General features: G+C 47.8%; 2 protein-coding genes across 2 annotated transcripts; one reads left to right on the top strand and one right to left on the bottom strand.

The window, feature by feature from the left end:
* Nucleotides 1-2,372: 2,372 nt before the first annotated feature.
* BGW36DRAFT_351918 (putative alpha-1,3-glucanase/mutanase) lies at nt 2,373-4,543 on the top strand (the record flags this gene model as incomplete). Its single annotated transcript, XM_046213370.1, has 5 exons — nt 2,373-2,903; nt 2,958-3,492; nt 3,566-3,791; nt 3,852-4,309; nt 4,383-4,543. Exons 1-5 carry the CDS (start codon nt 2,769-2,771, stop codon nt 4,541-4,543), a joined length of 1,515 nt encoding a protein of 504 aa, XP_046065893.1. The 5' UTR covers nt 2,373-2,768.
* Nucleotides 4,544-5,135: 592 nt separating this feature from the next.
* BGW36DRAFT_433538 (putative ubiquitin-protein ligase Ufd4) lies at nt 5,136-10,996 on the bottom strand (the record flags this gene model as incomplete). The annotated part of the gene is made up of 5 exons (XM_046221284.1): nt 5,136-5,332; nt 5,381-5,530; nt 5,580-9,720; nt 9,802-10,615; nt 10,692-10,996. 5 exons carry the CDS (start codon nt 10,994-10,996, stop codon nt 5,136-5,138), a joined length of 5,607 nt encoding a protein of 1,868 aa, XP_046065892.1.
* Nucleotides 10,997-11,860: the final 864 nt, after the last annotated feature.

The raw sequence follows: 11,860 nt of genomic DNA, 5'->3' as shown, positions 1-11,860 counted from the left end.
GGGAGGAGGGGGGGGGTGGGGCGGATTTGACATGAAAGCGCGCCGCACGTTTGCTCTTTGCTCTACACATCATCGAGTTCCTTGGGCAAAAATATATGTCTACAAAAGGTCCATAAAATGTCCATGGATATTTAGAAGTATGCGGAGAAGTATTACTCACTGCGTTATCCGGCATCTAGGTTCATAAACTTGACGTTCACTAAACCCCATCACCACTAGTCTATTTGCAATTGATTGCTACAACAGGTCGAGGAGGTGGGTAATTCAGATGCCTGACAATATCATATCACTCATCAGAACCTAAACTCGATCAGTTGCGCTGATCACTAAATAATTTCTCCTTGATGTCTACCGTTGTTACCTCGCCGCTACTGCATATCTGAGTTTTGTCCAAAGTAGACACTCCATCAAGTTGTATCTTACCTTCGCCAGAATTCCTGCAGCAAGAGTTTCACCTGCCGTGATTCAATCATTTAATTATTGGATACGAGGTATGAGCTGTCGATCAGACGACATCCTCTCAATTAATTGGCCCATTAGTTCACCGAGAGCAAAATCAGTTGAAATTGAGTAGTTCGCTTCCCTAGGATCATTTCTATGTTGCATCGTTAACCGGAAACCTTGCATTTATATAGGTCAAATGGTATATCTTCGCCAAAATTGGTCTATACCGGAGGGACGGACCTTTGTACCTTTTGACTAGTGTGCTTTACATAGGTGTGATAGCTCCATTGTCTTTCTGGGACGTTTTCGTCTGTGAGTAACGCCGATAGATTGAGATCATTTATCTACATGAATGCGACGGTAGCAATTTAATGTTATCTATGAGTCTTGATGATATTTGTAAAGATTGATCTTCTTGATTGTTATTTTTTTATTGCAAGAACCCCAGGTTGTTTCTAGCTTATGTCGATCGCGGGCGGTAATATGTCGGATTAGTCCCTGTTACTTATACGGAAAAGAATGATGTCCTTCGAGTGTTCTTCTGGTGGAAAGGACTCCTTTGTAACAACGTAGTAAACGACTTGGGAATTGAGTCTATTTTAATGTTAGTTCCTAACACATGGCGCTGAGCGGAAAAGTTCATTCAAAAGAAAGATAGCGATTTGTTTCCCATTACTAGGATCTGAAAAACATAGCTTAATATTGGCTTGTATTATCTATATCTACTAAAGCGCATAAATAAAATTATTGGTCGGTCTAGACGATGATGAATTAATACTATTGACATTTACTCTCCGCCAAATCGTTCTTGCATGTCGTTTCGAGCCATCCATGTTAAATTGGAAGGACTAGGGTTAAACTCCCCGCATAGGTTATATCTCTGCTATTAAAATTATACAGTTACTATTCACATCTAGTCGACTTAGCAGCTCGCTCAGAATATCGGCCAATTTCTCGCTCTCTTTTGGTTGGTAATTGCTTAGTGTAGTTTCAAAACGAGTTGAATACGGACTAGGAATGCAACAGTAGCTTGCCCTAATTCGGCCTTACGGCTTCTGCCTTTCGAGCCATACAACTGCGGCCGTGGCTGCACTTGATGACATCTTATTTCAAGCCATTGCTATATTGCATTAATTTATTTGTCTGGGATTTCTGCCGAGGATGACGACCAGCGCCAACGATCAAATACCGATAGCCGATCAAATTCAAGATCTTCCCTTCGAGCTCGGCAAGTGAAATATAGTTATGCTTTAGTCGACGCCACAACGATCGGCAGTTTGGAAATTAAAAACCGAATGCAACGCCCTCGTCATTTGATGTTTATTCATGGATACGCAGCCGAGTAATTGGATGGGCAGGGAGACCATCTCCGACATACCAGACCAATAGGTCAACTGCTTCGAAAATCATGCGAGCATATTGAATTAGGAATTAGGTGATTTGCAGACAAGATTGACAGAGAAGAAATAATATCTCAATGAATCAGCAAATAATGACAAAGAGATCATGCTTCTTGAATGTGATATTGTGAGAGGAAAAGGTTGGTGTCAGCCGCATCGCGCGTGTGAGCTCCGTTGATCATTTACCATCACCAACTCTCACCCCGCATTCGCCAACAATTCAACTCCGTCTTTTCCCCACGGTGCGGTAATTACAACGAGAGGATGAATAGAAGTGCCAGAGCAGCCGGGAAGAAAATTGTGGCACGTATCTGACATCTGACTGAGCCTCGTGGACAGGGGCTCTCGACCATGGCAGCCCTACCTACTAGTATCTGGACAAGGGATCGAGGCCATGGAGGGTACGTACCACTGACGAAGGTGTCACGCTAGGAAATAGTATCTTGTTTCGTTTTCCAATCAGCCGCCATGGTCCGCGGCATATGCTGTTACATTTCGCTAGGTTTGTTTCATCAAGCCGTCGGCTCTGCTAAGCTCGAGCGTGCATTCTAGCTGTTCAACATCTATAGACTAGTCAGTACTGTCGTGTCTGGAATGTGCTCTTATGAAGTTACTGCTCCATTTTGGGGGATGATTTGCTTCTGCAGGTGTCCTCCAGCTTTTTACACGGACCGTGGGTCCAATCACTTGGATATTCGTCTCCGCCCTGACGACGGTATGGTGACTGGACCATAGTCATATAGTTGCATCAGCAGTAATGGCAATTATCTATATAAGGATAGTACTTTCTGGTAGAATATGGGCCTAATGATTCTTGTGAAAAGGGTTTAAAAGGCAGGCCACAGCAGCCCATTCTCAGCAATCCTTTCTTGTCAGTCCATTCTTATCAAGGCATATCTCCAAGTCTACTGAAGTGTGAACGTCATGAGGGCATCCCAAATCCTTCTCGCAGCCTTGACAGGCCTGGGTTCGCTGGTCGAAGCGTATCCAAATCCGGACACAACTATGGACAAGAGAAACTCGAGCGCAACAGACCGACTGGTCTTTGCTCACTTCATGGTAAGCCATTGTCAATTCTCAAAACAAGTTAAACTTCAATGCTTACCATCCCAGATCGGCATTACTAGTGACCGCACCAGCGCCAATGACTATGACGATGACATGAAACGTGCCAAATCAATCGGCATCGACGCTTTTGCCCTGAACATCGGTGTTGACCCGTATACAGACACGCAGCTTGGATACGCTTACGACTCAGCAGCAAAGAATGGGATGTCAGTATTCATCTCCTTCGACTTCAACTGGTGGCACACCTCTCAGGCCAGCGAAATTGGCCAAAAGATTGCTCAATACGGCGTGAAGCCCGCACAGCTCAAGATCGACAACAAGGTCTTTGTCTCGTCCTTTTCTGGCGACGGTCTTGATGTGGCTGCGTTGCGCTCGGCAGCTACCGGTGTGGAGCTGTTCTTTGCACCAAACTTTCATCCTGCGTTGGGCACTGATTTGTCCGGCGTCGATGGATTGCTGAACTGGATGGCATGGCCGAATAACGGCAACAACAAGGCACCGACCCCAGGAGCCAATGTCACCGTGCAAGCAGGCGACGAGGCGTACACCAAGGCTCTTGGAAACAAGGCTTACATTGCCCGTACGTCTCCCTTATCTCTTTACAAACACACCGTTAAGCTTTATATACTGAAGTTAATATGTATCTTTTATAGCCGCCTCGGCCTGGTTCTCAACCCACTTTGGCCCCGAAGTGTCCTATAGCAAGAACTGGGTCTTCCCATCTGACAGCCTCTGGTTCGACCGCTGGAATGAGATTTTGGCCCTTGGCCCTCGCTTCGTTGAAATAGTCACTTGGAACGATTACGGCGAGTCTCACTATATTGGACCACTGAGTTCTCCGCATACCGACGACGGTGCGTCGAAGTGGGTGAATGATATGTAAGTCAACCCACTCTCGCTCATCAAATAAAAACCCTGACATACTCATACATTTTGAAGGCCTCACAACGGCTGGCTCGACATGGCAAAACCATTCATCGCCGCGTTCAAAGCCGGCGCCAAATCCGTCGATAGCTACGTTACCTCAGACGAACTGATCTACTGGTACCGCCCAACACCACGCGGCGTTAACTGCGATTCAACCGACACCTGTATGGTGACTGCAAGCAATACGAGCGGAAACTACTTTATGGGACGCCCCAATGGGTGGGAGGATATGAATGACAGCGTATTCGTCGTGTCGCTTTTCACCAGCGCTGCCACTATCCAGGTAACGTCCGGCAACAACACGCAATCCATCGACGCCAAAGCAGGTGCCAACATCTACACTGTGCCCATGGGTGTCGGAGACCAGAGCTTTTCCGTGACTCGTAGCGGTAAGACTGTTTTCAGTGGCAAGAGCTTGAAGCCGATTATCGATGGGTGCGTGTGCGGGTTGTACAACTTCAATGCATATGGTATGTCACGGATATTATCTGAGAATAAAAGTACATTCTATCGAATGAGCTGCTGATATGTGTACCTATCTAGTTGGATCCCTCCCAGCGGGCTTCAGCGATCCGCTCGGCAGTGCTGGCATTGCATCGCTTACATCAGGGTTGCATGTCACAACCTGCTCTGCTACACCATCCTTGGGAGTAGCGGCAGCTTCATTAACCCCAGCTGCAGTGGCCGCGCAGCCAACTGCTTGAATGGATGGCTGTGAATTGGTAGAAGTCTCATGACATGCTAGCTGGAACCTGCGATCAGGTTGCAATGTTATGACGTTGAATCTAACTTTCTTGAAAATTGATTTGGTATTACTGTTGTTTACATTATGCTTATCCGTTCGTTATATGTATTCAATATCCGTCCGTTACTTGTAGTAAGATTGACATTTAGAAAGATAGCAATGCCATTAGGATTTGGTCAAATCTCTAGATTTAATCTTTTATAGGGTTGGTAAAACCTCAATGACACCCGCAGTAGATCACTGGTTTCAAATGTTATGATAGACAATGAGTATTTATTGTGGAATTACAAACTTGTAAACGATTCATTGCCATCTAGAAATTACAACCGTCAACCAGGTACTAGCAGAAAACCCAGACGCCTACAAGCTTCAAATACTAGCTTGTTCTTTACCGAAACCGAGACCCGCCAATAATGCCGCCCTGTCACATGTCATTCATTCTGCTGGGTATTTAATGATGGGTCGAGATCACCATGCAAACAGCACACATTATGAGTAAAAAGAACAAACGGGAGAAGCAAGTAAATATCTAGATTGATTTGACGTAAAGCTCATGAAAGGTGGAAAGCCCCTTGGCCTTCCTGGATAGCCACAATAAGGCGCTCACGAAGAACCTCTAGGCTACTGTAGTCAGGTAATTTGAGGTAATTGACACAAGTCATTACACTGGGTAGGTAATCGTCTGACGTATATGGAGGTTCGCTTGGACGGCACACTACCGTAAACATAGGCGTGAGACTCTTGAAGCCTGTACAATTGTTAGATAGATCAATAGCAATCACGAGACATGGCTTACCTCCTATCGGAAGCTTCGGGCTTCCAGTGACAAATTGCAAGAAATCTCGACGCTGCTGTGCGTCCAGTTCACTCATAGTTTGCAGCAAGTTTCGCACACTCTTGCTATCCATGTTGAAGCCATGGTCTGCTTTTATAGAGTCCATGAGTGCTAGAAAAGGTTAGTCTAGTACCAAAAACACGCCTTGAACAGTACTTACTTTCAATAGACCAGTCCTCTTCGACTCGTCCAAATAACATTACAAGCTCATTGGGAGTAAAAGCTCGTAACGCTGAATATGGGAACACCTGTGAAAATCCAGATCGAAATGCTTCGACTTGTTGACGAACTCCGCTGCCCAAGGTAAAATCAATGACACGATCTAGGTACATATCTACATTATCAATGGTAACCGCAATGTTGGATCCATTGGCAATCATTTCGATAGATGGATATCCAGGCAAGGTAAAGTCCAAGCCCAAATCATCAACACGAACGCCATCGACTTCAATGTTTTGGGCGATCTGGGCCTTTTGACTGGTAGAGAGCAATGAATTTTTGAAAAGGCGTTTCTTCGCATTGACGAAATGTTTGACTAGAAGCAGCGAGTTTGCGAGATCTCGATCCACAGTTTTCACGGTTCCTAAGGAGGGGGTAAACGAGGTTGAAGTTACTCGGAAAAAGGTAGGATTAAAGTTGATGTCGATTATCCGCGAATCTAGCATAGAGCGAGCCACAAACTTGCCGAGAGCTTTGAATAGCTGAAGTTGCCGTTTGCCAGACTCCGATTCGGCTTGCCGATTACTCATGGGTGCCGGAAACAAGCCATGCTTTCCAAAAGCGTAGTCACTTTTAGTGTCGGAGTCATTTTCCCGCCAAAGTTTGAACTTCTTTCTTGAAAACTCTTTAGAGACAGAAGAGTAGAACTCGAGAGTGGGGCCGAGACCGGTTCCCACCTCTTCGAAATACTCAACCTCAAGTATGCTAGCAGAAGATCCATATAATTCCATAACTTTCATGGCCGACTCGAGGATACGGGATCTCGAGATCCGGACTTTCTGTCGCTGGAGACGACCAAGGAATGGGCGATCATCACGGCGTTGATCCCGACGGCTGTCTTCAAGTTGAGAATTCTGCCAACGCATCATCGAACGAGAATAGCCAAATGCAGTAGACTGCAGGAAGAGATGTCGAGTTTCAAATGGAAACAAGAATGGGAACTCGCGAGCGAGATCCTCACTCCAACTTGGAAGGCAACTACTTGCAACAACCAGCGGCTCTTCCAATTGACGGTTCAATTTGGCGGTCAATTTAGTGTTGATGAATTGCGACAGCGGTTCGGCTGTGACTGCAATCAGTTCCTTGCTCTCGGCAATGAGATCGTCAAGATGGGCGTTAATTTCATGTAGTACTCGCAATAATTGCAAGATAGATGCAGTAGTAGAGTCTTTGCTCAGGGATTGGGGAAGGCCTGTCTTCTCATCTCTAGCGGCTGTATCTTGTGAACCGGATGCTAGGGAGGATGTTTCCGCCGGTGGTGGCCCCGGAACACGACGGAATTTCACTGTGTGTATCGCAGCCCAAATATTTCGGCCACCGTCGTCAATATGGTCTCGACTGTGGTGAATTGCACGGTAGATCGTAGTCTCATTCGTGATTGGCTGATCATCAATGCTGAACTCGATGTGCCAGTCCTGAGGGATAGATGCCATTGCGGCGGCGTAGGATGGAAAAGGTCTACCTGCCATAGCTAACGAACCGCCACCCACAGCAGCGAGGGCTGGAACCGAGTTGGAAGACGAGCTCCGGTCAAGTGTTTGTGATTGAGATGGGGTTGCGACACGAGTTCCATCGTCTTTGCGAGCAGTGACTTTACCTGTAGATGCGACTTCCATATTGACAGCAGTAGGCTCAGGGCCAGGATCGTCAGAAAGCTCATCCTCCAGATCGTCAACAATAGCGTTCAGCTCTTCATCGCCGTTATCATCGGACTCTTCATCCTCATTGTCCTCCTCGCTAAGCTGTTTCTCATCAGCACATTCTAAGGGACGGTCATCGTGAAGCTCATCACCATCCACACTAGAGGGTTGGTTTCGACTAGACCGGCGGGTTCCGACTCTGCGATCACGTCCGGCAACTGGTGTGCGTTGGCTACCACCTGCATTCTTTGAATTGTCTGACGATCGTCCATGATGCGGTGTGGTGTCCGTTCGGGAAGATTGTAAGGCTGAACCCCGAGAATCATTGTCTTGGCTGGGTGATTCGCGGAACCTTTCCCCTCCGGTGAGATGTGATAAAAGGTCACGATTACGTGAAACTCGCGGACGGTCTGACAAGCTGATCCGAGGGCGTAAAAAGTCGTCGAGAGACTTGAACGTCGCAATTGCATGAATTGAGACCATAATGTTCTTATACGGGCGGGGGATTTCAGAGGCATCGTCGGCGATTAGTTTCAGCCGGACTTGTTTGCCAAGCATGTATGTGGCGTTGCTTCGTGTGTTTTCAAGAGAATTGTGACCAACAGTAATTACTTCGAAATGTTCTGTACGGCTGAAGAGGTCGTGAAGCTTTTGGACAAACACACTGAAGGCAGTCTTGGATGATGTCTGACTACGGGCTGCTTCTGGAATGGTCGTACCCAAAAAGGCTTGCACAAAGCTTGTCCGTGCATCGCGTGCAGATGAGTTGGAACTAAATATTTCGAGAAGAACGTCAATAATTCCTGATTTGAGGAGCTCAGAGCTAGTGATATTCTCCAATGCATCGCCCTCAAAGTAGGATGCAAGCCTCTGGAACAGGTTCACAGGGTCCTCCGCTCGATCTCCGAAGTACACAGACTTGATATCAGATGCCAAGCGTTGTAATTCATTGAGAATATTGGTCGCCTTTTCTGCCATCGACTTGGTGCTCTCCGACTTTTCGTACACCTGAAGAAAAGCGCGAGCGGCAAGTGTGACATTATCATTCATTACAGCGTCCATGGTCTGAGAAAGCTGACGAGGAGTAGTGAACGATGTGGAGCTCTCGGACTCGGAAATGTCGTCATTATCATTGTCTTCGTCGTCCTCATCTTCATCTTCATCTTCATCTTCATCCCGGTCATTCTGGTTCTTGTCGTCTTCGTCCTCTTCCTGATCATCATCATGGTTGTCATCACGTATTGCGCTAATATCTTCGCTGGTTGCTCTAGAATCCGACTGACCTACGTCTCGATCGGGCATTGTAATATCTTCCAAAGGCTTAGTTGGTGGAAGACTGGCCGTTCTTTCGATGGACAAAGGTTTTTCAGCCAATTCCGCTATCTCGGATATCACACCTTCCCGATGGAATTGATATTGATAGATTTCCTGTAAACGTTCAAAAAGTAGTTCGGCACATTGCAAAGCACTCGAAACCAGAACAGGATGGTCTTTCTGAGATAGAATCGCAGCCAAGAATGAGGCGTAAGGAACCGTGCGAAGAGCATCCTTGATCACATGCGCATCGATATTTTGGAGCATTTTGAGCTGCGCGTGAAGGACCTTCTCACGGACGCCCAAATTCACAGTACTTGAATATGCATCCGTCAGAGTTGGAAGCAGCACCATCGCAAAACGTTTCAATTCAGCCCTGCAATCTGCAAATAGACTGCGCCTCTTTTCAGCGGACTCTTTAGCTCTGGAGGAAGATTGTGAGCTGACACGGCTTCGAATTCCGGCGGTGATCAAAGCATCGTCAAATCGGGTGGAAGAAGTAGGACTGTGGCTGCTGCTAGGAAGAAGCTCGCAAATGACACTTAAGCTTTCGAAAACCTGCTCTCGTGGACGATGTATCAATGCTTGCATGATGACGACGTTGTCGATTTTGACACCGCTTTCAACCTCGCGTGGAGCAGAAACATCTGTCAGAATCTGGTAGAGAGTGTCTACAACATCCATTCGAAGCAATTCGACGGATAATCGAGGACTGGCTTGAGCAACGATGCCTAGAACTCGCAAAAACTGGGTGTGGATATGAGGCCCTATTAAGTTGGTAGTACCCGGTAGGAGAAGGCGAAGGATTGCCTTGAGCATAGCCGGCTCAATGAGTTCTTCCAGTTTCTCGGGCTTATATTTAAAACTTTCCACAATTCTGCACACGCATAGACAAGCCTGCTCAACGACTTTTTGGTCACTGCTCGAGAGAACGTTGAGCAGCGTCGGCATGACATCTTTGACAACGGGAAACGAATCGCCTGGGAGGCTACGGCAGCAGTTGGCAGCGGTCGTCACAGCTGTACGTTGAGTGCTTGTAGGGAAAAAGTCTAGATAGGTCAAGCAAGCAGTAAGACCGCCTTCACGGACAATGGATGCAGGGAAATCAACCGAGATTTTCGCCAAAGTCTAGTAGATAAGCCCAGTCAGAAAGGATATTTGAAAATTATGTTGAGAGGTAAACTAAAAGGGGGGAGACGGCAAACTTACACTCAGTGCTTGTTCAGCAAGATCGATAAATTGAATATCTAATAACTTCTGACACAAGACTGGGACTGCTCCACCGTAGACAACATTGGCGACAGAACCGCGAAGAGCCTCCATGAGATTGGCGAGGCATCTACAAGCCAACAGCATAATCTCAGGGTTTTCTTCTCCCATCTCACTTGGCTGCATAAGAGCTACCAGCTCCTTGACGTACGGATCTGGCGAAAATTGACCGGACAAGTTATCTTCATTGGAGACGAGTAGAAGATCAGAAAGCTCTTGTAAGGCAATGAGTTGTATGGAGGGGTCCTCTTTCATTCTTAATTGGGATAGTATCTCACGTAACCGTGAAGACATGCCCGTCATCATTCCTGTCAGAGCTCTGAGGGTGTTTTGCAGGCCGAGGGGGGTACGAGACCCAAATAGGCCGCTACGGAAAGGATCTGTATCATCGTCATCCATCAGGCCGGGTGGATGCATGCCGTCGTTGCTTTCACTGGGTGGTGAAGATTCCGCATCGTCGTCTTCCCTGGGAGGATCTTGTTCGCTCGGCTCTTCATCAGTGTCTCGCATGGGAATATCCGGACTTTGCTTTGGCGAGCGTTTCTTTTGTCGACGGTGGGACGATTGATTATTTCGCGCCTCACCATCTGCTGTGAAAGGCGACTCAGAGACCTCCATCCGACTACTAGACCTTAATGGCAAGGAATCCTTATCACCAGGGCGTGTTTTTCCATTTTTACTTGATTTCCGTCTCGTCGTGGAGGAGGAGGAAGTTCGTACTCTAGACGTCGTATCAGAGGGCTGAGACGACGAGCTAAGAAAAGATCATCAAGTTAGTCAATTTCTCCACCAACACATGAAAGTGAGCGGAAACGTCAGGATCAACAAACCCAGGTTGTGACATTGCTGGACGATTTCTAGCCGTTCGCCGCGATCCAGCAGCAGGAGCAGAGACAGGAGTGCTCGACTCTGTAAGGCTTGACGCTGTGCGCTGTTTCTTGGTTTTTCTCGATGGCGAAGTAGGTTGGGCAGGAGGCTCTGCGTCCTCGTGCGCTTTGTCACGTTGCACAGTGGCTTTGCGTTTTCGTGACGAGGGGTTTGTCGCTAGACGACTCCCTGGGGGCTCGACGGTGCTATTGGAAGCAGTATCAGCTGCAGCGTGGCGTGCAGCAGAGCGAGTGTTTCTAGTATGCATGAGCGATGTTAGATGGCGTCGAACATGGTAGGCACAGCAAGGCGAGGAAAGCAAAGGTAGCGGGTTAAATAGAGAGTGCAATGACTGAAAAAGTAGACAGGGCTGGTATGGGGAGGTGCTAGGAGAGAGAGGGGAGTCTGGATAGTCCAGGGTTGTTGTCGAGCGCAAACTAGCGTCGTCCAGTCGATGGCGGAAGGAGCTTCCCCAGCTGCAGCAGTCTTCGGCAGGTAATCTCCTGCTGTTCCGCTGCAAAGCGTGCACACACTGACAGTCTGACACAAGTATTCCAGCTAGATTTGCGCTCTCCTGGCCAGTGGGGGAGATGGGCGGCAATTTGCATGGGCATACCTCAATATAGGACTGGCGGCGGCGGCGGTGGCCTGGAAGGACAGCGGAGCGGAGAAGGCGGGGGGGATGGAGGATATGGCTCGAGCGAGTCCTGGTGGTCGTCGGCAGCAGTCGTTCGTCTGGCCATAAGTATCTGGAGCTGGTTGAAGTCGCTCGTCGTGATCACTGTCAACCCGCCATCCGCAGCTCTTCAGAGCGGACCGAGAAGTACAGGTGGAGCGACGAACGTCCGCGGACTATGGAGGGATATGGATGGATGCAGACGCTGTTGCTGTTGCTGGATATATAAATCGCCTGGCAGACGGCCAATGCAGTCAACATGCAGATGTTGATGATGGAGGGCCGGTCTAGGGTGGTGGTTGGAGTTGCAGGAGAGTGGGATCAGGCTGGTTCGGGCTGCCCGAGGATGTTGGCTGGCCTTGTTCGGAGAGCGTCAAGAGGCCGAAGTGCAACAACCACACGACATAGATAGACAACGATTCTTGCTGGATTTGCAACGATAAGGCAGCAGGGAAA

Source organism: Talaromyces proteolyticus, assembly GCF_021365285.1.
Source record: "Talaromyces proteolyticus strain PMI_201 chromosome Unknown BGW36scaffold_15, whole genome shotgun sequence".
Taxonomy (NCBI): Eukaryota; Fungi; Ascomycota; class Eurotiomycetes; order Eurotiales; family Trichocomaceae; genus Talaromyces; species Talaromyces proteolyticus.
This window is presented reverse-complemented; position numbering and strand designations above follow the sequence as displayed.